Source organism: Prunus persica, chromosome G2 (genome assembly GCF_000346465.2).
Source record: "Prunus persica cultivar Lovell chromosome G2, Prunus_persica_NCBIv2, whole genome shotgun sequence".
Lineage (NCBI taxonomy): Eukaryota > Viridiplantae > Streptophyta > Magnoliopsida > Rosales > Rosaceae > Prunus > Prunus persica.
The window spans coordinates 28,866,420-28,892,818 of record NC_034010.1 but is presented as its reverse complement, the minus strand read 5'-3'; the positions used below and the strand labels follow the sequence as shown (position 1 = coordinate 28,892,818).

The window sequence follows — 26,399 nt, the reverse complement described above, 5'->3', positions numbered from 1 at the left end:
TTAGACAATGAGTTAATTATCACTTTGGTCTCACTTGAATGGACCGTAGATTCTCGAGACAATTGTTTTAGTGAAGAGTGTACTTGTATGGTTATGAACTCATATTCATAAAATCCATTTAAATCACCAAACCAGTCAAATATAGATGACGTCTCTTACAACGGTAGTGGATAGTTTTCCCCACTGAGAGCTAGGGCTCTGATAATACAGAGCCGATGATCAAACTTGGCCAAACACATTCATAAGTGCTTTCCTAACTCCACGGAAATCAATCAATCAATCATGTAATAAAGCAACTACAAGTTGGGCAATCTATTGAATATATATACTCCAGTTTGGGCGGATGAATGGGCATAATTCTGTTCAGCGACAAAAGAAAATTTTCATTGATACCCAATGAATTTAACTAGCGGTACACATGGTAACATGTCCTTGGAGTTACAATCTCAAGTGGTACGCCATGTATATGATTTCTGCCGCGGCGGCGACTCTGCATCTGATTGCTGGTGGTGCCGAAGTACATCCTCTTCCTTATTCTCAATTTCTGTACTACTGGATGGTTTTGCTCCTGTAGTGATTAGGTTTTTAAACCAAGCTGCTTGAAATCTAGGAGTGCCTCTGGTTGAATTTCCAGGAGACTCAGGAGCAGCAATGGCGTTGTTAGTAACACCGGCAAGGAAACGATATGCCACTTTGCTAGCAGATACAATCTCTGTCTTGGCTTGTCTCAACTGCAACAACCCAAGAAAACTATCAGACATATATGCACTCAAGCAACCAGAAGTATAAAAAATTATCATAAATAAATTGCTGGGCACACTAGATTGCAGACAAATTAAGATTGAGAACATAAGGGTTAAGCCACATCTAAAGCCACTACAAGTTCAGGCAAAACAGAAAACATAGTAGGGCATACGTAGGTAACTTCAAATTAAAAACAACAGTAACGATAGCCTCTGCATGGGACTCTTGTGGATTTGCCCCTTCCCAAGAAAGATAAAAATGTCAAGTATCTTATTTACTTGGCTCACTAAAAAACCTAAGGTTGGTTGCCTGCAACCACAAGCTTGAAAATTTGAATTGAATCAATGTATGCACTAAGCACATGATAGGCAATGAAAACCAGAGTTAAAGTATGGATTAGAATCAGTACTTTTACAGAAGAGGATCCAATGAATTGGTAATGACAGACTTCAAGGAGCATAAATGGCTCTGAAAGATAAGTTTTTCTTCAGGGATATTATAACAATAGTGCATTCTGCATAAATTACTCACCCGTATTGCTGTATTACCCGCTACTTCCATTGCAGCATCACCAGCATGGGCAAAACGATTAACCCAACCTGTGGAAGAAGCTATAAGAATGCATGCCAGATAGTAATTTACAACTCCATTTTCAAATCCAAAGGCACAGTAACACTAAGATCATAACTTCACAACTTAACCTTCTCATCTCCCCCAAAAACCCATACACCCAAACCCCCCATCCCCCGTAACACACACGACCAATTTAGAAGAAAACTCAATATAAAATTAGCTATATCGATCACCTTTGCTACGTTCGTATCTTCAAGCTCATGATAATATATGAAAAGAATACATAAACCACAACAATTTCTGGTACTAGTCAACCAAAAAAGCAGTAAGCATAATGTAAAAACAGACACAAAGTGCACATTGTACAAGACACAGATAAATCATACTTGAAACAAAGCTTGCAGGTTCAATACATTATCAATAATGTCAACTAAAGCAATGGAGCAAGGGGGCATGAGTGCCTCTTTAACAGCACATTTTCCAAGACAAAGTATATGTGCAGGTCAAATTCTAATAGGACATAGTTTTCAAACATGACATCAATATATAAATAGAAAGACAATGATATGAACTGACTAAATAAGACTAATTAATCGGCCTGTTCCGCTCTCCAAGGGTTGGCTACAAAAATCTTCTTTACTCACAAGAAATAGCTTAAACTCATCAAGTCCGGAAACAACTATATACATTTATCTCAAGATTGTAAACCAACAGAGATTTGGACCAACAACCAATTTGCATATCAATAGCCAACCCATCAAACAAAAGGGAGTCACACTAAGGCAACTAATTAAATTATCTATCAGAATGTTCCAATAGAACATACACCATCTATCAGGCAATCAACTTGGACACTGACACATCATTGACCCTTGTACTTACGTTTGGTCAAGTAATCTTTCAATTGCAAGAAAAAAGCATTAAGCTTGAGAATTGCTGGTAAAATAACAGATCCCATAACGTTACCTGGAAGCTTTGGCACCCCAAGCCTTTCAGAGAACTCATCACAAAAGTGGTTGCAGTTTTTTGATAACAGGTCATATGAATACCCAGGCCACTCTCTACTGAGTTCCCTCAAGATTTGGTTAACCTTGAAAATTGAACAATTTGTGGTTCCAAGGGTGATGCATTCACGATAGGTGTACATAGGATTTTTTCCGGAAGGGCAACTAAAAACACCAGATCCTTGTTCACAGAACCCAAATGACCATTCATCCTCTCCATAAACCTATCCAATAAAGCATAAACAATTCTGATCAGATCTTTGTACTATAAAGAATACCACACAAGAATAATGTTTGTCTTTGAAAACATAAGCAATGAAAACTCAACAAAAAGGCACTTCCATCATACTGAGAAACATCTATTGAGCAAATCAGCAACTAATGAGCACCCAGGATCAAGCTGAACTCAACCACACCTCCGTACTTTAAAATCCAGGGAAAATCTAATATCACTAAATTGCAAAATTTCATTATTCAGATTAAATCTCCATCAAAGATATACAATAAATTAAGCAAATCAGTGACAACTGAGAACCACATAAACCCTAGGCATTCAATCAGAGTGAACACACAGGTCATTTCTCCAACCAATATATAATAAATACACAAGAATCAAAGTCAAAATTCCCAACTGCCTTAACCAAAGGGAAGGTCAAAAACCCTAGATCTCTCCTATAAATTCACAGCACTCCAAGATTACACCAGCCAACTAGTCATTACATGTGTACTTTCGGATTACATACATGCATACATGTGCATGTGTGAGAGTAGACGAGAGAGAGAGAGAGAGAGAGAGAGAGAGAGAGAGAGAGAGAGAGAACCTGTATGGCGCTGTGGAAGATACCGCCGAGGCCGATACCGTCCTTGAAGATCTTGTTGATCTGGAGAATAGTGCTGTTCGTTTTGTCCGATCCACTATTCGTCACGTCATATATATGCAGTACCACCTCCGTCATCTTCTTCACCAAAAACCCTATCTCTATCCCTAACCGAAACTCCCCCTCCCTCTCCAATTCAAATCAGAAACCCTACCCCTCTTCTCCTTCTCTATATCTCTCTGTGGAAATGAAATTATTCACTTTAATTCAAACAAAACTCCACCACTTTTCGCTGCCTCAGCGATTACGACTTCTGATTTGAATACCCTCGCCTCGATTTGCTAAATTTCTCTGTAACTCTCTCTTTCTTTCTTCTTTTTTTAATCTCTCTCTTTTTTCTCGTCTTCTCGTTAAACTGGTTTATTTCATCAACTCAGGCAGAGAGAGAGAGAGAGAGAGAGAGAGAGAGTGTGTGTTTATTATGACTTCCGTGTGTGGAAGCAAAATTCAGAATCTGGTTGTAAATTTTCACGGACTGTGTCTGTGTGAGTGGCATTTTTTTGTCTGTTTTTTATTCGCGGAGGGGTATTTCATAAATGAAACAGACCCCGGAAGTTTGAGGAAATTACGGAATCGACAGCAATTAGCACAACTGTCTGCCACTGTGGTTAGCGTATCGAGTTATGATTAGCCCGACTTGGATAAGTGGACCTACGTACAACGCCACGCAATTATTAACGGTTAACACACCGACTGCTTTATTTTCAAAATGACCGTAATACCCTTATTCGTGTTTTCCCACGGACAAGGGTATCAGCAGTTTGAGAAGTTGAGATTCAACACATAAACTCAAGTGAAAATGACAATTTGAACTACAAAGGATCCTTTGTAATAAAAATCTTCGGTATATTTTGTTTCTGTCGCGTCGACGTCGGTGATGTAAGATATTTCCCATTTGCGACACAATTAGGCATATAACTCGCCCAACGCAAGAATTCCTCGTTGTGTTTTTATTAGTAATGTTTGTGGTGTGGGTGTCAAACTCAAAAGTCTTTCTCAAAAACTTGAAAGGTAAACGATGCCACAAACCAAGGTTTCGAATTTGACTTCTATTTACAACTTAGTTTGAGTAACACACACACACACACACACTTAATCTTTAATTAAAAATATAAACGTGACGTGAGATACGATTTTCTGTAGGTGATACGTGTTACTTATATATATATATATATTTGAAATTGAATTTTTACATCATCATCAATAATTGCCTGGTAATCGCCCATCATCAATATTCTTATTGGATCTTATCCCTGTATTTTGGTACAAATGCCATGAGCTCAGATTCATATCTGATCACAATCTTATCATCGGATCACATTCTGGGGACTTCATCAACTGCATGCATGTGTGAAAGAGAAGAAAAATATGTTGATCCTCTATGTTCACAAGCTATATATTCAAAGTAAGCCATACTCTCTTTCTATATTTGGGGGATCCTATTTTATTGTAATTGGGGTGAGATTCATATCGACACGATATCGACTATTCAGATGTCGATGCTGTATTTGATATGGATCTCACCTCAGCTACAAATATGTTCAATGACTACTCGTATGTATGTCAGTAGTGAAGTACTATAAAGGCCAGGGTTCAAAATAGACGCCAAATTTGAAAATGATGGTGGCTAGGCTACACTATACAAAGACGAGGTCAGTACAGTAGGTATGAAAATGATGTACTTTAATCTAATTAGAGACAGAGAGAAATGTTTAACAGTTTAAGTATTATATATTTAGTGATGAGACTAAATTAATGATTTAGGATCAACACTTTTGAGTGGGGAGACCAAATCCCACTCTCTCACTCTCACCATATTACACAGATTTGGTAGATTGCTTCAGCAAACCTAATGCACCATTAACGACATTTTAGCTTCCAGCTGGACTTAGGGCCTAATTGGCATTACTTTCCGCTCATTATATTTTCGTTTTCTTCGCAACCATTTAAGAACTCTATAGATGGCAGCACAAATTGCTTTTTAAGAGAAAAACCAGAACCGCAAAAAGTGAGAAAGATTCTTGCGTCTAGTGTAGTGCAGAACAGCTAGTTCGCCAGCTAGGAATTTTACTTTTGAAAATATGCAAGCTTCCTATGATTCACAGTCTCTTCTGTGTGTAAATAGAACTTGTAGCTTTGCGGGTTTGGTACTTGAAAACCCAGAAATGCAAAAACAAAAATACATTATACATTTCAGACAGCAAACATGAGCAGTTTCTGTAATTCTTTCAGTTACATACAAGATACAACAATAAGATAGAAAGAAGAAAATACTACAACATCTTGACAGTAGGAAAGATATAACTCAGAAATTCATTACAAAGTGTCGGATGATAATTGTGATAAAAGGATTAAAAGCAACCAAAAGAAAAATGAGAAAATTTTAATAGTAGTAAAAACCTCAGAAAGATACCTCTAAGTTTTGTCTCAGTGGTAGTGCTAAAGTGGAGATCTTTAAAATTCTTGTATGGTATTGATTGTATATTGATGCACAAGCCTAAAGCTATCTACCATCGTTGGTCATCAATTGAGAAAAAACTTGGCTTGTATTAATCTCTAAACTACCATTACCATCACCTTCCTCTGTTCTTGCATTGGTAGCTGGATCTCCAGGAACAATTGTATTTGTTGGAAGCTCATTGATATCGCCGTCTTCATGCACTTCTCTTTGCGGTCGAGATTCCTGAAGCTGAAGAGCATATTCTAAATTCCATAGTACATCACCAATGGTTGGCCTATCAGCACCATATTCAGCCAAACATTTCTCTGCCGTTTCTCCAAACTTTTTCAAAGAGCCTGGTTTGATCTGTCCAACAAGATGGGGATCAATAATTTTCTCAAGCATACCCTTCTTCTGCCATTGCATTGCCCATTCACCTAAATTCACCTGCTCCCTGTCAACCAATGGATCAACAGCAGGTCTAGCACAAAGAACTTCAAAGAGCACTACCCCAAATGAATAAACATCTGACTTATCAGTAAGCTGCTGCCTCCGGAAATACTCAGGATCAAGATACCCAAAACTACCTTTAACGCCAGTACTTACATGGGTTTCATTGAGACACGGGCCTGATCTTGAAAGACCAAAATCAGCCACCTTAGGCACATAATTCTCATCAAGCAAGATATTAGTTGATTTAATGTCACGGTGAATGATTCCTTGAGCAAAACCTGTATGAAGGTAGTGAAGACCCCTTGCTGATCCAATGCATATTTCAAGTCGTTGCTTCCAAGACAAAGGTGGAAGCCCCGAACCATACAAATGTTTCTTTAAGGGCCCCTTTTCCATGTATTCATAAACAAGTATCATTTCTGACTGTTCTTCACAATAACCAACAAGTGATACAAGATGTTGATGCCGAATTTGAGACAAAACAGTTATTTCAGTCTGGAATTCTGGAAGGCCCTGCCTAGATCCAGGCACCCCTCTCTTCACAGCAACCTTTGTATTGTCCCTTAGGACCCCTTTATAAACCATGCCAAAACCACCAGAGCCTACAATTAGATTTTTATCGAAATTGTTCGTTGCCAATTGTAACTCAGCAAAAGGGATTTTCAAGAAATGATATCCATTTGGGCCTGGAGATGCAAGTGCTGTCCTTTCAGACATTCTACTGTGTGAACTACCTCCATATATGCGTAAAGGTGTCCAACCCACACTTTCTGCAGGTGCAGGTTTCAGTTTCTTCTTCCTGCGTTTCAAAGCAAGCAGAAATGCAACAACTGCAAAACACAGAATAACAAAGCCTCCAACAACTGTAGCCACCAAAATCCATATACTTTTCTTCTTAGAACCAGCTTCAGTCTGTAAATGGGAAACATTCACCATTCTCATGATCTCTGCCCCATTCAATATAGCATTCATCCTCACAGAACTGCTCAGATCAGAAGGACCAATGCTAATTTGTATAACCCCCGAAACATCTGAATCGACAACAAAATCAATATAGAGTGGAGATGCAAGTTCATTGGTTGCCAGTACCGATAGATCGACATCTCGGTATGCAGCATACCCATTGATATATATATTAAAATACAGCAAGTTAAGTGCAGGGCTAACAATGTCACAGAAATGCAATCTAACTAAATGCCCAGAATTTGAACCCACTGGAAATTCCCATGTGATATTGAACCTTGCATCTGTAATTGCCTTATCCCTATTCATCTCCTGAGCAGTCATATAAACATTATCAGGGGCAATCTCTCGAGTTGCACCTCCTCTCTGATAATTTGGAATATGACTGGTGGAGGCACGCTTTGCAGCCGATTTCAGGACAAGATAATCCACATCAGGGACCCAATCCCTCCACAGAGTATCATTAAAAGGGGTCAATTTGGAACCTCCAACGTTAATCCTATAAATGGTCTCTAAAACCTGGGAAGAAAGATTCTTGTATTCAACTATATCGGCACTCACCAATTTAGCTCCATAATCAACAATAAGGTCCTCAGGTGCTGAAAAAACTTCAATTGCGCTTACATATGCAAAACCCGAGTTGTCCAGAGGCGTAAACACAATTTCAAGCACATTTGTATCAATTTTCATTATATATTCTCTAAGCACATTATCTCTAACATGTACATCAGTCAACAGCACAAGCCTATCAACGGAAACGCTGAAGTTTGCAGCTTTCAAATCGAAACCTTGAGCAACAAACGGTGAGAAATGGAAACGTACCATGTGAGTCCCATATTTCTTGATGCCGAAGCTATAGCTTGAAATTCTCTTGAAAACTCTTGCTGTGTGGTAAAGGGCGGGTGAATTGGGAGGTGGGTTTTGGTTGGTGAGCGAAATGGAACCCGACCCGGGTTTGTAGGAATCTCCAGCAAAGACCCGGTTGAAGAGCGAGGTGTTGGACAGTGAACCACAGTTGAGGAGATAGTTGTCTAAGGGGGTGAAAGAGGCTGAGAAGTGGAGGAGGGAGAGGAGAGTTAAAGAGAGAAAGTGAAGGTTTTTGGTCTCCATGGAAGGAGGCTTTTTGGGGTCTTGAAGAGGTTCAAGAGCTGGAGCTCATGAGAGTGAAGAGTGGAAGACAAATTGTTGGGTTTGCGGAGAAACAGAGTCACAGCACAGAGGCCTTGACTAATGGAAGTGAAGTGTTGAGAAAAAAATTATTTTATATTGAAGATTTTGGACCGTTCTTATCTTGTGGACAAAGCTGTGTTTGTTTTTGACATTTTTGGCCAAGTGGGTAGAATTATATGACTTCCAGAAGGAAATGCTGAGCTGCATTTTGCAGGCTATATGGTTTTGCATGCTCCCCCCTCCCTTGTGATATCCACTGCCAAAAAAGGTCAAGGCTTTCTGTCTTCTTCTATGTTTCTCATGATTCTATATGCAAATGCTGCAATACTCAGACCTAATTCTCACATTCTCTTTGTGATTTTTTCATGATTGTTTTTAGGATATTTGAAAGCTAACCCAATCCAAGGGTCCCTTCTATTAATGTATAAAAGAGCCCGACCCCTAGCATTTATTTTATTTGTTCATCTTTTCTTACCCCCTCCTTTTTTTCTCTTGTTGTATGTTGACTTAATGAAACCATATATTATACATAACTGGTTAGAAAGTGAAATTTAATCTGCACACACACTGAAAGGCACACACACTGAAAGGGTTGATGCATGCCAGCTCAGTGAAATTTGCAAGTGATAGAGCCACTGAGTATCTGAAATGTTAGCGTCACTTTCATCTTCCAATTTCACGAAGGGGGGCTTCATGTGCTCAAAAGTTTGGGTAGGTCCAAAGAAAGAGCCACTCTCCAAATTTCTTTCATCATTTTCCGTCTTTGGTGAAGAACAGATAGAGCATACATAACCATAGAAATTAAAGTTGAATACACGAGTCTTGTATTTATGCTCTTTAAAAACATCCCAAACTTTATAGGTGTTCAATCATAGATTCATGGTGGTGGCCCAATATCGTTGAAAATATGATTCAGGTTGGTGGTGGCTGGGTGGATGCCATTTTCTTATGACCTTCCAAGTAATAAATTGACACCTCTCTCTAATAAGACATCAACTTTGTCTTTGCCTTAAAAATCATAATTAATTTGTAGATATGAGTTATATCAGTTAATCAAAGTAGTGTCCTTGCCTCTTTACACACACGAGTCAGTCTTCTTCTCCAAATATTAAAATATATATATATATTGTTTTGTCAAGAAAATTACCATTAATTCGTTAAATAAAATATAAGATTCTGTTTTTTCGGTCGAAATAAATAAAATATAAGATCACAACATACATTTCCGGGAAATAAAAAAGTGAAAAAGTATTTAAAACTCTTTTTACTTATTAATTGGAGCACGATGTCGTTTTACAGTTTTCCCCGTGTTTCTGTTCTTACATTCGAAACCGAAGCATCAGCGCAGCTTTCCTTTGCCTGATAATCTGTCTCTGCTTCGTTCCATCTCGCTATCCTCTACCCTCGACTCTCTGAGACAACCGGTTCGCTCTTGATTTTGTTCACGTAGCAGGTAGGTACCAATTACGCTTCAAATTTTCAATTTCAGATTTTTATATCTAGGGTTTCGTCTCAGATCAATGTCTTATTCACAGTTTAGAGTAGGTTCATGAAAATCTGAGTTCATTGTCATGAATCATGGCTATAGGCCAGGATCATATATTGATGTTCAAATTACTTTAGCCTTATTACCATAAAAATTTGTTCTTTGAGGAACTCGAATGAAGGGGCAACACTGGATTAGGCAGGAATTTTGTTTAATATGGTTCAAGTTCAAATTTTTAGTACATTATCTGAGTGAAGAGAGCTCTTACTGTTAATTACATGCAGGTTGCACGCAGAGTTTGATGCTCTAAATTTCAGAAGCTTCGTTTATGCTTGTGTGCTGGTCCTGCTGGAACTTGAATTCTCATCATATTCCCTTTTTTGTATCATGGTAAACTTATTTTCAAAGGCATTTTCTTTTTTTCCTCTTTTTAAAACCTTTTTAAGGTGTATGTTTAGAACCATCTTTCCGTTAGGATATGCAGCATATGTGGCTTTTCTCATGCCCATTCTTCCCACATTTGCTTTAGTTTCCTTGGTTTTGTTTTTTCTGTACTTGTTCTGACAGTAGCCTTTCAGTTATTGCATTGTTGTGTTCTTTAATCTCGGTAGTTGTTAGAACTAGAATTTGGAGAGAGAGAGAGAGAGAGAGAGAGAGAGAGAGAGAGAGAGTCTATGGATTGAAAAAGACTTTGCTTTTGTAAAGGTTCTTCTTTTTTCCCCACGGTAAACACTTTTTGATATTTCTAGCAATTTGTTTATGTTTCTGTGACTGTGTGGGTTGGGGGAGTCATGTATCTATGTGGCCCCTGTCTGGGGCTGCCTGTGGTGGTTAGTGAATGCAAAATGGCCCTTGATATCTATATGAACATTGGACTGGAAACATGGACCTGACAGTGGAATCCGAGGTGATGGGATATATTCGGGTAACCAAGATTACCAGTTTGGCACTTCTGTATGGCCCGAAGGAAGCTTGTCCACCGGATTCAGCTTGAAAATGATTGCTTTGCAAAATAAAAAGAGAATAAAGTGATTACTATTCGGACACTTTGCTGTTTGAGAACCATCAGTATAAACATATTATACAATCTCAGCAACATGTCGGAATAGTTTTTATTAGATATTTCATATTTGGTGCTAGATGGCATTACAGAATCCTGAATTGGGTTGTGATGGATAAGTGCAGGATCCTAATGGTTCTGGTGATGAAAATAGTGAAAGCAAAATCTACATTGGTAACCTTGATCTGAGGATAACGGAGTAAGTAAACCTTTGGAATACCCAACCAAATATTGAATCTTTGTTGCTCTAGTAGCCGTGATAATTAATATGATCATGCTCCTGCATTTTCCAGGGCTGCTCTAATTAAGATGTTTTCTCCATTTGGGAAGATTGTAACTGAGGACTTTTTGTGGCACACTCGTGGCCGAAAACGTGGAGAGCCACGGGGTTTTGCTTTCATCCAGTATAGCAGCAAAGAGGTAAGTAAGTTGCTTGCTTTCTTATTAGTTAGATTTCAAGCAATTCCTGATTCCCACCGTTAAAGTAAGCATGCAGGAAGCAAAATTGGCCAAGGAGAAGATGCATGGGAGACTAGCTTGTGGACGCCCATTGGTTGTTCGCGTTTCCAGTGAGAAGTACGCGGTAGAAGCAGCAGAAAATTCTTCAAAAGGAGCGGGCGAGGCAACCAAAACAAGCCTTTCTGGTAGTAGTTCAGGACAGACGAGTCGGAGCTCGAAAATAGCAGCAATCAAGAACAAATTGAAAGCCTTGGAAGAGGAGGGCTTTAGCGCCAAGAAGCAGAAGCAAACTGACACATCTTTGCAGTGATATTGCTGATCATCCATCTGGCAAAAGTTAACAAACTACGGCGCTAAATCTTGCTCAATTTCAAGTTGTAATTAATCGAAACTTGCCAGAATTGAACACAATACACTTGATTCAGTTTCAGGATTTATCAAAACATGAGATGTAATACAAAATGACTAAATTGTCAACCACAGAATTTGCTCAGCTGTTGGAATTATTTAGTTGGTTTAAGAAGGCTTTTTCTTGATCGAAGGTAAGGCTCAATGACGTTGAGACTAACGGATCCACAAGAGGGCAGACAAAGATATGGAAAGTAATCAATCGAGTATGTCTTTGCTGGTCAATCTTGGACTTGGTCTCCTTTTTTTGGCTAAATTGTAATTAAACGTGTAATTAGTGCTAATGAGCATTCATCAAAGCTTTTATTAAAAACAAAAGAACATTTTAAAAAGTTTAGAATTTGCTAAATTTGGGTGATTATATTGAGCTCTCAAAAATTAATGAGAGTGAAGTCAATGACTCCTTGACCGAGAGTAGAGTACACTCCCAAACAAACAACTTTCAAGTTTTCAGCTTCAATCAGAAATTAATCTGTTTCCGATGGCTACGATGACATCGAGGCTCTCAATCGTACCTGCTCCTCCTCCTCGTCCAGCTTTGCCGGCACTTCAACGGTCAAATTTGTCTACCCGCCAAAACCCGAGTCTGAGTGTCCGTGTCTCCCCCTCACCCAGCACCATCACCAGCAGTAGTTCGGTAGCTGATCCGTTGAATAACAGAAGGCAGAGCTTTCTCTCTCCTCCGGCTCCTCCTAATCTGGGAGATCGATCTGTAGCCGTCAGATTCCAACTCAACGCCCCTCTCATTTCGTCTCACGACCAATGGGGCACCTGGACTGCTCTATTCGCCACCGGCGCTTTCGGTATCTGGTGATCACATAATTCACAATCAAAAGCTTTCTTTTTGCTTTTCAAGTTTCCAAACAATTCAAAGTTCAGCTCAACTGATCTAAATTGAGTTCCTTTTTTTGTTTTTAATTCCATTTTAAAAGGTCAGAGAAGAACACGAAGGTTGGGGCGGCATTGAGCGGGGCGTTGGTGAGCACATTGATCGGACTTGCAGCGAGTAATTTGGGAATTATTTCATCGAATGCACCTGCATTTTCGATTGTGTTGGAGTTTCTGCTCCCACTGGCTGTGCCATTGCTCTTGTACAGGGCAGACTTGCGACGTGTGATCAAATCAACCGGGGCTCTTCTCTTGGCCTTCTTGCTTGGATCCGGTAATATTGAGTTCATGGCTTTTCTGTTTCTGTAATTATTTCGTTCTGATTTTTTATTGTTTGAGAAATTGTTAATAATTGAACTTAATAAAGTAAGGAAGTTAATTCTAATCTTAAGGCACCCTGTTCTATCAAATTTTGTAAACACAAGTTCATGATTTACTTTCGATAACTAATGTTGTATAATCCTTGGATTTATTGTGTTTGGTTTCTTCAGCTTATATTTTTCTTGGATTATTACATGCCATGGAAGTTTCATGCTGTAAAAAGTTCTGACCTTTTTAAGGCGTCATGCATTTTTGAGGAAGTTTATATTTCATTGCCATGATCGTGATCATGAAAACTGCTTCCCTGTAGGTATGATGTTCTTTATTGGGGCAGATTAATGAATTAAATGAATATTTATGGATAGTCATGATACTTCTGCGGTCAACTTTATATGGGCTTTTTGGTTTCGATCTTCGCCTCCTCTTCATTATAACCTCTCGAGTCTTGATATTTGTCTTTTCCCTTTTGTTACAATATAGTTGCAACAACAGTTGGAACAGTGGTGGCATATCTTTTGGTGCCGATGCGATCACTTGGTCAAGATAGTTGGAAAATAGCAGCTGCTCTCATGGGCCGACATATTGGTGGAGGTAATCTGTTTACCACCTTATAGAGCTACACACACACACACAAATTGGAACCCTTTCGTAATCGCCCTCCAAGTTTCTTATAAAAAGACTAGAAATTAGATGTAGTTTTGCCACTATTTGCATATGTTGGTTATATATCCTAAGTCCTGACAAAGTTTTTGCAATTGGTTTTATGTAGCTGTCAATTACGTTGCCATAGCTGATGCTCTCGGGGTTTCTCCTTCAATTTTAGCTGCCGGGCTAGCCGCAGATAATGTCATTTGTGCTGTATATTTTTCAACATTGTTCGCATTGGCTTCTAAAGTACCTCCTGAGCCTTCAACATCTGATGATGGTTTGTAAACTTCTACTTTGTCATGTCATGATTGTCCAGCCATTTTTTTTTTCTGGAGGGTGAAGAATTCCAGTAGCTATCATGGCGGATTAATTATTGGTTCAGCTCCTTCATTTTCAATGGATGCAATCTTGAAAATATTTTAGCTAAATACTTTTCCACCTTTTTCTTTTCCAAAACTAATTCTTTGGTTGTGTGCCAGCCACATTGATCATGAAACACATGTTACTTTGTCCATACTTTTACCTCTTTTTCTTTAGTATCTGCAAAGCCAAAATGTTGTATATCCTGTCTTATGATGAGCTTAAAATATCAAACATGATGTATGTCCTTACAGACACTGCTGGAACTCTAATTGGCAGGCATTAGAAAGGATGCATCCTCTGAGCCTGGAAACAAGCTTCCTCTGATACAAACTGCTGCGGCCCTTTCTGTGTCCTTGGCCATATGCAAGAGTGGCCATTATCTCACGAAATATTTTGGAATCCAAGGAGGCATCCTGCCAGCTGTAACAGCCATTGTTGTTACTCTGGCGACTGTATTTCCAAAACAGTTTGCGTATCTTGCACCAACTGGTGAGGCTATGGCTGTTATACTAATGCAGGTAAGGACTTTTCTCTTCTTCCATAAACCAAATTTTGCTGGTCAATTAATATCTCACGGAAGCCACCTTAATTGATAAAATTTTCATTATTTTCAATTTCTTTTATATCTGTCATAAGTGACTTGTTGTTGGCAACTGTTTGTGAGATACAGGTATTTTTTGCGGTGGTGGGAGCAAGCGGAAACATATGGAGTGTCATTAACACTGCTCCTAGTATCTTTTTCTTTGCTCTAATCCAGATTGCCGTTCATCTTGTTGTGATCCTGGGATTGGGAAAGCTATTGGGGTTTGACCTGAAGTTGTTGCTTATAGCATCAAATGCCAATGTTGGAGGCCCTACAACAGCTTGTGGAATGGCCACGGCCAAAGAGTGGAATTCTATGATTGTTCCTGGAATTCTTGCAGGCATTTTTGGCATTGCGATTGCAACTTTCATCGGCATTGCATTCGGGCTGGCAGTTCTTAAATACATGTAATGCTCTCCGATGATGATTACCTGAAATTTTCCAAACCTGTAACCTTTGTGAACCTGCAGGCAGAAAAGTGGGAAAGTTGAAAAATAAGTAGATAAACCCATTTGTAATTGAACAGCATGGATATTAAGATTTGTGGCATTGACCGAGTTTGAGAAGACAACTCATTAAGTTTTACGTAGAGTGACAGAACATCTCACGTGTTAAGATTCAAATTACAATTATCACAAGTGATCCAAGGGTGCATTGTCCTTGAGCTCTCAACCTGCCACGTCATCATAATTGCAAGAAGGATCCAAATAGAACAAACGACATGAAGAGCTGCAACACCCACCCACACTGAAAGCTGGAACCTCAGTCTCAGTCCTCAAGATTAATCATTAATGGCGTCTTTCACATTGCCGCTCCCCTCCCTTCCCGCCATACCCACGTCATCACTTTCACTCTCAGTTCACAGTTCGGCATCAAAGCCCAAACTCACAAGAGTCAACCCCGGGCCCTTTCTGTCTCATACCATAAACAAAACGCTTCTCTGGCCATTGACCTCTCCTCAGAGCCGTAAATTCAGTCGGGCAACGAGGGTGACGTCACAGCTCAGGCACCCTATCATCGCTCCGGGGGACCATTGGGGCTTATGGACCGCTCTGTTCGCAACTGGTGCTTTCGGCCTCTGGTAATACCACTTCGGTCCAATTTACACTTAGTTACTTACATCTGTTTGGTTGCCTAGAAAATGTCATCGAAAAATAATAGAACGAAAAGAAAAGATTTAAGCTTTAGGTAATTCACTGTCCAAAAATCATACTTGCTATCAAATCAAACATGCCCCAGTTCTTAATTGACCCCAGAGAAAAGATTTTTTTTTTCTTTCGTTTTAATGTAAAAAAAGAGAATTTTACTCAAAATGGACATGTGTGCTCGTAATGAATGACTTGGTTTGAGTTGCTGCAAGGTCCGAGAAGACCGAGATCGGTGGCATGGTGAGTGCCGCCCTTGTAAGCACTTTGGTTGGGCTTGCAGCAAGTAATCTTGGCATAATTCCTTTTGAAGCGCCTGCATATTCCATTGTCTTGGAGTTCCTTCTACCATTAGCTATTCCACTGCTATTGTTTCAAGCTGACTTGCGTAGTGTGATGCGGTCCACGGGGACTTTGCTCTTAGCTTTCTTGCTTGGATCAGGTGATACTTTCTTGCTTGTGAATCTTGACAGGCAATATGTTTGAGAGCATTGTAAAGACTATGGCTTTTCTATATGCAAATGAATTTCTCACATTTTTGTTCCTTTGGAATGCTTATATACTTCAAATTTGGTACCGATCACCTGTAACTTCTTGTATGTTACAGTTGCGACTATGGTTGGAACTCTAGTGGCATTTTTGGTGGTGCCTATGCGATCACTTGGTTCAGATAATTGGAAAATAGCTGCTGCTCTCATGGGTAGCTATATTGGTGGATGTAAGTGTCAGGACTGGCCTGCTAATTTTGAAGCTGTCAGCTTATGTTTATGGAAATTCAGTAGTGCAGATATATGATTGTACTACCTTTCTTGATCTCCAAGTAGCAACATCATAATATCAATTTGTTGCATCCTAGAACTAAGGATAAATGATTTTACTTGTGTTCTTTGAAGCTTAATTTTGGTACTTCAGAATTGGTGTCTTTTCACTGTATTGATTTATAGTTATGACTAAAATGTTTTCTTTCTCTTCTCCTTTTCTTTTTGGTTGATTTCTGTAGCTGTTAATTATATTGCGATTTCAGAGGCTCTCGGTGTCTCCCCTTCGGTTTTGGCTGCAGGAGTAGCAGCAGACAACGTTATTTGTGCTCTGTATTTCATGGTGTTGTTTGCTTTGGCCTCTAAAATACCTCCTGAGGCCTTAAGATCAACTAATGGTATGAAATTCTCGTCCTATATATAATTTAGTTCAAGTCCTGCATACATTGTGTTAAGCTGGATGATGTATGATCTCTCAATTATGCTCTGCTCTGCTCTCTCTCTTCCTGCTGGAACTTCTTTGGCAGATGATAATTGTTCTTTCCAGCCATTTCTCTAAGACATGCCAGCTTAAAAGAATCTCTGCCGAGATTGCTTACGTATCTGGAAATTATTGGCAGATGTTTCAATGAAAATGGAGTCCAATGATGAGAGGAAGCTGCCTGTTCTAGAAACTGCTACCGCTCTTGCTACATCTTTTGTGATATGCAAGGCGTCCACATCTCTCACAGGATTATGTGGAATCAAAGGAGGTAGCCTACCAGCAATAACAGCTACTGTTGTCGTTTTAGCGACTGTTCTCCCAACACATTTCGCTTACCTTGCACCTGCCGGTGATACTGTTGCTTTGCTCTTGATGCAGGTAACTGAAAATTGACCTCAAATCAACTATCCATCCATCTATTAATATAATATGATATACTTTCCATGCAGCGGCGTTCTATGTATGCTTAACATGGGGCTTTCTTCGGAACAGGTATTCTTTGCAGTAATAGGTGCTAGTGGGAGCATATGGAATGTGATCAACACTGCGCCTAGTATTTTCATGTTTGCTCTAGTTCAAGTAACCGTCCATCTCGCCGTGGTCCTTGGATTGGGAAAGCTATTTCGCTTTGATCTTAAGCCGATACTGTTGGCATCAAATGCCAATATTGGAGGGCCAACAACAGCAGGTGGAATGGCCAGGGCCAAAGGATGGGATTCTTTGGTAGTTCCTGCAATCCTTGCAGGCATTTTTGGAGTTGCCATTGCAACGTTTCTTGGCATTGGTTTTGGAATGATGGTCCTCAGACACATGTAGAAAATGCAAATTCGATTTTCGATCGTTTTGTTTTTCTTTTCATCCAATCGTGTAAATCGTTGACATTGAGAATGAGTAATTAACAGGAGACGGTGGGTGTTCGTAATCTTTTTTGGTCTGAGATGTTCATCATCTTGAATGGGTCTCTATCATATCTATTTTTCTTTATTTATTTATTTATTTTTAAAAGCCAAAAGCCTGTAAAACAAATGCAAGTAGAAAAAACTTGGGTTGCGATGATGTGTGCAAGAAAATTCTATTTCTCTTAATTTGAGGCTATGTTAGTGATCAGATCTCCGTGGATAGAAGATCAACAAATGTGATACAAATAACATGATTAACTCCACATCTTGTGCACATGAAAATATCAAATAGGGACACAAAACCATGTCGTTTCAAGCCTTCATTTAATTATCTTTTGCATATGAACTGTTTATGTTTGCGTTAGGCAACACAAATAGGACGTCGTTGTTTGCTATAAACAAACATGGATTAGAACGTGAATATGCTTTCAGTAGGAAATTAAACTCAGGCAAATGCAGGATTATTATAATACATCACTTCCTTGATTTCATCCTTATCTCAAGGTATGTCAACTTTTTCTTTCTTTCTTTCTTTCTTTCCTTCTTTCTTTCTTTATTCTTTATGTATGTCAACTACTATGGTGTACTACCTGTACTATATATACTTCTCTACTTCACCCACTGGTCAACTGTACTTTCATTACCCAAGAAAAGTCAACTATACTTGCCAATCTTGATATCGCTCCGAAGCACCACGCAAGTATAGTACGCATGTGCACATTGGGCGCATAATAGTAGCACCAGCAACCAACATATAATGGAAATTTTGAATATGAGAAGTAATTTCAAGTGTCCCTTTTGATAGAATAATTTTGTTCACATAATTACTTTTCTAGAGTCCGAAAGAATTAAGGATGGAATATATATATTAAATTATTGAACTTGGTAGAGAACTGTTATTCACACTTATCAAAAAATCGTTGCGCGTGTACCTCTTTACAATTAACTTGATTCCCCTTCTTCTGACCTTAATTAAAAACTAAATAAGTTAATAAAATATGAGGGTGAGGAGTATATGGGTGGCATGGATGGTGCCTCTCTCCTCAACCCTTATGCCTATATATTGTTGGAAGCTAATCTTTTAGTTGCATAGCAGAATAAGATAGCAGAAGAAGGTGGGGTAATTTTCTGCATAGCTTTCTCAGTATCGAAACACTCCTCTCAAACGAAAGGATGGGCAGTCAGACAATGTTGACAAGTATTACAAGGTTGATTTTGCTTGTGGTGTTTCTTGGATGGCTCATGATTTGGACCATGTTGCCTACAAAAACCTACAAAAATGTCTGGACACTCAACCTACAAAGCAAGCTCAATTCTACATATTTTGGAGCGCAAGGTTTTGTCTTCCTTCAGTTGTTGATGAATTGCTGTGCTTAAGTATTAACTTGTTTTTATGCATACTTTCTTTCTTCACTATATATAATTATGCTAATTACCATGTGTGATACTAATTACAGGGGTAAATCTTCTGCTTCTCTCCTTTCCAATGATGCTAATAGCAGCTTTAAGCTGTGTTTATCTCCATTTTCAAAAGCAATCAAATAGGTCATACTCAAACTCTACAATCTTATATACAAATTAACAAAACTATATATATTCATCATCATCATCATCATTATTATGAACTGGTTGCAGTAGTGTCATTACAAGTCGCTTGACCTTTTGGAGACGTCCGGCGGTTGTAAAGGCTCCTCTGGGAATTGTTACGGCAATGGAGCTTGCTTTTGCGATCATGTTCGCTGCACTCTTGGTCTGGTCTCTTGCCAACTACTTATATGTCAGCTTTGGCCACCTCCATATGCATAAAGATGGCGAGAAAGTGTATGAATTCAATATAATTCAGTATATACTTGTTGTTATTGACTTCAAATTTCAACCGGACATCAGATTTTCTTCACTTACTAATCAATTAACGCTTGAGTGCTTTTTGTATATATATATATATATATATATGGCAGGTGGGAAGCAAAGTTTCGAAGTGTTTCATTGAGATTGGGATACATTGGAAACATATGCTGGGCATTTCTCTTCTTTCCTGTAACTCGAGGGTCTTCAATTTTGCCTCTATTTGGGCTCACATCCGAGTCGAGTATTAAGTATCATAGTTGGCTTGGCCATCTCTCGATGATACTTTTTGTTGCACACACCCTAGGCTTCATCATCTACTGGGGCATCACTCATCAAATGGCTCTGGTATATATTTTCATGTTCAAGTTTTTTGTTTTTTATTTTTTTGTTTTCTCTCTTTAATTAATTCCCTCTTACTCCTCTCTCTCTCTAGGTTTTAGCTTAATTGATTGTATTATCATGTATGTGTGCATGAAAATGATTTTCTTGTTTTTAGTAGTGAGAGAGAATCTCTTTGCGTCTTGTGTGCAGAGGTATGTTTGTTATTTGTTTCTTGTTTGATAGCATAGCGAGGAATCCTTCACAATCCCAAAGGGAAGAATTCAGTGGTTCAACTTAAACTCGGTGTCATATTGTTGATAAGATAGGTAAACATCGTAGGTACCACCATCCAAGAACAAACATAAATTACGTACGGAGGGAAATGGAATATATATTCTTTTACTATATAATCAATCTCATATTACACATGTGATTAATTTATAATTCTTCTCTAGACCAGACGATCGTTCAATAAAATATCATTATTATTATCGATAATATGTCAATATCACATATGTGATCATAATATAACTATTACAAAAAATAATTAATTTTTATAGCTACAACTATAGACTGACTCATCATGAATTAATTCCGTACACATTAATTATAAAAATGGCAATACATTATACACTCAATTATTTTTCATCATCAGCTTTAATACATGATGAACGCAACACAAAGTTCACCCAAAAAAAAAAACACAACACAAAGTAACTTTGGTGATGACGTACGCATTGCAGATTCTTGAATGGAGCAAAACTTATGTATCAAATGTAGCTGGGGTCATTGCAATTGTGTTTGCAATGGCAATGTGGGTGACAAGCATTCCACGTGTCAGGCGAAAAATGTTCGAAGTTTTTTTCTACACCCATAATCTCTACCCACTCTACGTCTTCTTCTACATCTTGCATGTTGGTGCCTCCTACTTCTGCATGATCCTTCCTGGGATCTTCCTCTTCATCGTGGATCGATACTTGAGATTTTTACAATCTTACCAACGAGCCGGCTTAATCTCAGCACGAGTTTTACCATGTGGAACCATTGAGCTCAACTTCTCCAAGACCCAAGGTAATTCAATTAAACTTTAAGGCCATTATTTTATGGATTAATCATAGAAAATTCGAACTTGAGTGCAATTTTAAAAGGTCAGCATTCACTGTCGTAAGCGTGATCAACTAACCTAACTCACATAAGCAATCATAATTGTTATTGATTTATTTATTTCCGTATATTAACTAATAAAAATACTATATTTTGTTCTAGGGTTGGATTATAATCCCACTAGCATCTTGTTTATTAATGTGCCTAGCATATCCAAGATGCAATGGCACCCGTTTACAGTGACTTCAAACTCTAACATGGAGCCAGATAAGCTGAGTGTTGTGATTAAGAACCAAGGAAGTTGGTCTCAAAAACTCTACAAGCAACTTTCCTCTAATGTGGATCATGTCCAAGTTTCTGTTGAAGGACCTTATGGCCCGGTTTCATCTCATTTCCTAAGGCATGAGGCTCTGGTGATGTTCAGTGGAGGAAGTGGAATTACTCCTACGATTTCCATAATCCGTGAGATTATTTTCCAAAGCACCAAACCAGACTGCCATGTGCCACGTGTACGGCTCATCTGTGCCTTCAAGAACTCAGCCGATCTCTCCATGCTACAGCTATTGCTTCCAATCTCTTGGGCCCCTGCTGATTTTGCTGCCCAAATAGACTTGGAAATCGAAGCCTACGTGACCAGAGAAACAGAGCAGCCTCCGGCAGAGGCCCAAAGGGCCGTTCAAACAGTATGGTTTAAACCCGACCCTCTGGACTCGCCCGTTTCTGCTGTTTTAGGCCCAAATAGCTGGCTATGGCTAGCTGCAATAGTCTCGTCCTCATTTGTCTTGTTCCTCTTTGTTTTGGGCCTCACCACTCGTTTCTACATTTACCCAATTGACCACAACACTGGAGAAAATTACCATTACTCCTTCATATGTCTTTGGTACATGTTTTTGGTCTGTGCCTCCATTTTCATGGTGTCCAGCTTAGTGTTCCTTTGGTGCAAGAGACAAAATGTCATGGAAGGGAAGCAAGTTCAGAACGTGGATGCCTATGGAACGCATGATCAAGAACTTGAAAGCCATCCACAGAATCAAGAGTGCCCAATTGCTCAAGCCACCCAGGTGCATTATGGAACAAGGCCTGATCTCAAAAGTAGGTTATTTTACGACTATTATAAGCAGAACATCCTATTAATAACACAGTTTTGAAGAAATTAATGATAATGGTTTTTTGTTTATAATAAAATATTGCAGAAATTCTGTTGGGGTCCAAAGAATCTGATGTGGGAGTGTTGGTGTGTGGGCCAAGGAAGATGAGACATGAGGTTGCTAAAATTTGTTCATCTGGTTTGGCAGATAATCTGCATTTCGAGTCCATTAGCTTCAACTGGTGATCAAAGTTCAGCCTGTACAGTGCCATAATGCTACGTAAATTCTGTATAAAATTGTGTGTTTTTTTTTGTTTTGGGTTGGATTGGATTGAACTCAATAGTTGATGTATAATAATAATAATAAAATGGAAGCTCTGCTCGAATTGTGCAATTAATGTTGATTTTTATATAGCCATTGCACTATTGCACATGATCTATGGAAAACGGTGAGGCATAGAAGGGCAGAATTTTTTTTATACCTTTATTGTACTGTTTTTTGGCCGGAGTTGGCCGGACGGACATTCATTGTATTAAGTTGTCTTTAGGTTTTGAAGTTTTGTCAACTTCTTTTTATTCCGTGGCAATGTAAAAAAATGGCAGTTGTTAATTCATATTTATTAGACGATACCTTTTATATTTCTTAAAAACGAGACGTATTTTAAAAATCTCATTTTTACTCAATTTTCTTCAACTTTAAACCGAAAAATATATAAGAAAAGACGTTACGTTAGTAGAGTAATATATAGATAAAGGACAAATGTATATGCGATGAATTGGGGAATGAGCAGGCGGAGGCAGAGCTGAGGCGTTGCATGTATGTTTATGCCAAAGACAAATTAACAATTGCATTGGAAGGAACACTGCGAACAGTACGCGGTATCTCCAATGACCTTTTATTTGGCACTCTCTCACTCACCATTCATATTACAAGTCAACCATCTTGTTTACAATTCCATTTTTTAACTTTTTTTGTATGCCTAATTTGGTTTCCAAAACTCCTCTCTCTCATTTTTACATGTGAACTCACTGAAACTCTTGACATGTTTTATGATTTCTTTCCCAAATTTTTTTATGTCACAAAGAATAAAATAAAAATAAAAAAAGGTAAAATTTATGTAGTATGCAAGTTATATATAAGGATATCCAGGAAACCACTTTACTGGAAAACAGAGAGATCAGATGGGTTTAGGTCCAGAAGGGCCAAAAGAAAAAGAAATGTCTTCTAGTGCAGGAATGAGGACCCTTGAATCAATGGTGTTGTTGCTACTGATGATGGTATTTGTTGGGTACATGATGATTTGGATCATGATGCCCACCAATACTTTCTACCTGAATTGGTTCCCTCACATTCTTAAAAAAACTGATTCTACCTATTTTGAGAAACAAGGTTTTGTTTTCTTTGGGTTCATAATTAAAAACCAAAGCTTTTTCACTTTCTTCTGCAACTCTATGACTCAAACTTCTTAGCCTTTGCCTTACTGCATTCTGCTCTGCTGCCATGGTGTTCTCTTATTTATTTCCAGGTGCAGAGGTGCTTATCTACCCATTCCCCATCCTATTTATAGCAACTGTGGGCTGCTTTTTGCTTCACAGGAGAAAGAAGAAAGCTGATGAGAACAACCAAAGGTACCCTCACTCTCCCTCTCTCTCTCTCTTTCTCTCTCTCTTCATATATCAAATATTTTTCTTATTTTATTTGCTCTTTGATTGGTAGGGTGAAAGGGTCATTTTGGGCATCATGGAAGAGACCGGCACTGGTGAAAGGTCCTCTTGGGATTGTTTCTTGGATAGAGCTATCCTTTGTGGTGATGGTCATTGCACTACTTGTCTGGTCAATCTCTTCGTATCTGCATAATATGTTTGCAACCGCACATGCCGGAGTCAAGGGAGAGCAAGTGTAAGAAATCTCTATTTGTTTTTAAAACTTGAAAAAAATTAATATAATTTCCTTCATATAAATAATTAACCAGATGTTTAATGAACTTAATTTGACAGGTGGGAAACAAAGTTATCAATTGTAGCACTAGCACTAGGCCTAGTTGGAAACCTCTGTCTATCCCTTCTCTTCTTCCCTGTAAGCAGAGGCTCTTCCATTTTGCAGTTCATTGGCCTCACATCAGAGGCAAGCATCAAGTATCATATCTGGCTGGGACACCTTGTCATGACCCTCTTCACGGCTCACGGCCTCTGTTACATCATATATTGGGCCAACACAAGCCAAATCTTCTTGGTAAATAATAAATTTCCACTTCTCATTTAGATACAAGGTGATTTGGTTAACTTATACAATTTAGAAATGAAATGAGCCAGCCATTGTCACTTTGAAGCAGTTTTGTTCTCCACTGTAGATGTTCAACTGGGACAACTTTGCCATTTGCAATTTGGCTGGAGAAATCGCTCTGCTCGCTGGATTAGCCATGTGGGCTACAAGCTTCCCTCGCATACGCCGCAAGATGTTTGAGCTCTTCTTCTACACTCATCATCTCTACATCGTCTTCGTTGTCTTCTACGTGTTTCATGTGAAGTTCTCCTATGCTTGCACAATGCTCCCAGGCTTTTACCTCTTCATCATCGATAGGTTCTTGCGTTTCTTGCAATCACAACAAAGAATTCGTCTGGTTTCGGCACGTGTTCTTCCATGTGAGGCTGTTGAGTTGAACTTCTCCAAGAACCCAGGTGAAGAAAGAAAGACAAAAACTGAAAAAGAAAAAAGAAAAGAAATTTGAGATTTCCCATTTAAAATCTTTTTCATTGAATTTGATTATAGGACTCAGTTATTCTCCAACAAGCATGGTGTTTGTAAATGTACCTAGCATTTCAAAGCTGCAATGGCATCCTTTTAGTGTTACTTCCAGCAGCAAATTGGATGCTGACAAGCTTAGCGTTGTCATCAAAAGCGAAGGAAATTGGTCTCAAAACTTGTATCAGAAGTTGTCATCTACTCAGCCCATAGACCGCCTACAAGTCTCAGTTGAAGGACCCTACGGACCTGTCTCAAACAACATGCTAAGGTGCTTACATTGTAAACCCCAACTCCCCAGTTTTTCATAATGTCATAATGTCATAATGTGAGTGCTAAGCTAACTTGATTGGCATGGTGAAAATCCGGTGCAGGCACGACACGATCGTGATGGTGAGTGGAGGAAGTGGCATTACTCCCTTGATATCGATCATCCGGGAGCTCCTCTTTCTGGCCAATTACTCAGGCACTAAGACTCCACAGATTCTGCTCATATGTGCTTTCAGGAGATCACTGGACCTCACCATGTTAAACCTCATCCTCCCAGTTTCAGGCACAGATTTGGACATTTCTTGCTTGCAATTACAAATTGAAGCTTATGTGACAAGAGAGAGAGAAGCCACATCAAATTCCCACAAGCCCTTCCAAACAATATGTTTCAAGCCAGACCCTTCAGATGTACCAGTTTCTGCAATTCTGGGCCAAAACAGCTGGCTTTGGCTTGCAATGATAATATCTTCCTCATTTGTTATTTTCCTTGTGCTCCTGGGCATCCTCACACGATTTTACATATACCCAAATGAGCATGACTATAAGATGATGTACTCTGAGTCTTCTAGATCTGCTTTAAGCATGTTACTCTTATGTGTCTCCATAGCCACAACTGCAACAGCAGGGTTTCTATGGAACAAGAAACAAAGTGTCAAGGAGATGGGACAGATTCAAGCCATAGACGCATCCACGCCGATAACTACTTCACCAAGCGCATGCTACTCCAGTGGTGATCAAGAGCTCGAAAGCCTTCCCCATCGGTCCTTTGTCGAATCCACAAAGGTGCACTATGACAGAAGACCTGATCTTAAAGGTGAGTTATTTTAAATCAAACCACTCTGCAACAGTTCTTTAAGGGATTAGGGTTTTAACATTTGATTATTTTGCAGGCATATTGTCTGATTGTGAAGGTTCAAGCATTGGGGTCCTTGTTAGTGGCCCAATGAGGATGAGGCAAGAAGTGGCTGCAATATGTTCATCGGGCTCGGTCAACAACAACTTACATTACCATTCTATGAGCTTCAGTTGGTAAAGCTGAAATAGCAGACACAGAAATATTTTCATGGCTGATTAAGACGTTGCTTCGCCCACAAATCAGTGGCTCGGCCTAGCTGATTAGCACTAGAGTTTAACGATCAATATAGAGAATTTGTAATTGTACAGATATATCAGGAAAAGTGATTGGTTCTTCATTTACTTTTTTTTCATTGCAATTCAAGGAGAGAACCAGTCGGCACAAATGTATGTCACTGAAGAATAAGGTCTAAATATTACCCTCCACGAAAACAAAGGAAATTT

The 26,399-nt window shown here is 38.9% G+C and overlaps 7 protein-coding genes across 7 annotated transcripts; 5 read left to right on the top strand and 2 right to left on the bottom strand.

Annotated features, from left to right (window-relative positions):
- On the bottom strand, positions 93-3,727 carry LOC18785774 (deSI-like protein At4g17486). Its single transcript, XM_007220943.2, has 4 exons — positions 3,143-3,727; positions 2,284-2,545; positions 1,276-1,343; positions 93-731 (listed from the first exon to the last, which is right to left on the bottom strand). The coding sequence occupies exons 1-4, from the start codon at positions 3,275-3,277 to the stop codon at positions 447-449; spliced, it is 750 nt and encodes a 249-aa protein (XP_007221005.1). The 5' UTR covers positions 3,278-3,727; the 3' UTR covers positions 93-446.
- Positions 5,366-8,673, bottom strand: LOC18787271 (probable receptor-like protein kinase At5g24010). The gene has a single exon (XM_007219163.2). It carries the CDS (start codon positions 8,163-8,165, stop codon positions 5,703-5,705), a length of 2,463 nt encoding a protein of 820 aa, XP_007219225.1. The 5' UTR covers positions 8,166-8,673; the 3' UTR covers positions 5,366-5,702.
- On the top strand, positions 9,449-11,771 carry LOC18784598 (probable RNA-binding protein 18). Its single transcript, XM_007220670.2, has 5 exons — positions 9,449-9,678; positions 9,996-10,101; positions 10,897-10,970; positions 11,065-11,191; positions 11,268-11,771. Exons 2-5 carry the CDS (start codon positions 10,099-10,101, stop codon positions 11,538-11,540), a joined length of 477 nt encoding a protein of 158 aa, XP_007220732.2. The 5' UTR covers positions 9,449-9,678; positions 9,996-10,098; the 3' UTR covers positions 11,541-11,771.
- On the top strand, positions 12,017-15,041 carry LOC18784619 (uncharacterized membrane protein YjcL). The gene is made up of 6 exons (XM_007217912.2): positions 12,017-12,448; positions 12,571-12,800; positions 13,328-13,438; positions 13,617-13,772; positions 14,135-14,376; positions 14,529-15,041. Exons 1-6 carry the CDS (start codon positions 12,120-12,122, stop codon positions 14,850-14,852), a joined length of 1,392 nt encoding a protein of 463 aa, XP_007217974.1. The 5' UTR covers positions 12,017-12,119; the 3' UTR covers positions 14,853-15,041.
- LOC18787429 (uncharacterized membrane protein YjcL) lies at positions 15,206-17,751 on the top strand. Its single transcript, XM_007217934.2, has 6 exons — positions 15,206-15,522; positions 15,802-16,028; positions 16,194-16,304; positions 16,587-16,742; positions 16,965-17,206; positions 17,321-17,751. Exons 1-6 carry the CDS (start codon positions 15,233-15,235, stop codon positions 17,642-17,644), a joined length of 1,350 nt encoding a protein of 449 aa, XP_007217996.1. The 5' UTR covers positions 15,206-15,232; the 3' UTR covers positions 17,645-17,751.
- Positions 18,735-22,666, top strand: LOC18787637 (ferric reduction oxidase 4). Its single transcript, XM_007220828.2, has 7 exons — positions 18,735-19,063; positions 19,185-19,272; positions 19,363-19,548; positions 19,686-19,920; positions 20,640-20,967; positions 21,163-22,092; positions 22,194-22,666. Exons 1-7 carry the CDS (start codon positions 18,901-18,903, stop codon positions 22,331-22,333), a joined length of 2,070 nt encoding a protein of 689 aa, XP_007220890.2. The 5' UTR covers positions 18,735-18,900; the 3' UTR covers positions 22,334-22,666.
- LOC18787030 (ferric reduction oxidase 2) lies at positions 23,270-26,279 on the top strand. The gene is made up of 8 exons (XM_007221040.2): positions 23,270-23,477; positions 23,614-23,716; positions 23,805-23,987; positions 24,086-24,320; positions 24,439-24,766; positions 24,858-25,101; positions 25,205-25,914; positions 25,991-26,279. Exons 1-8 carry the CDS (start codon positions 23,270-23,272, stop codon positions 26,131-26,133), a joined length of 2,154 nt encoding a protein of 717 aa, XP_007221102.2. The 3' UTR covers positions 26,134-26,279.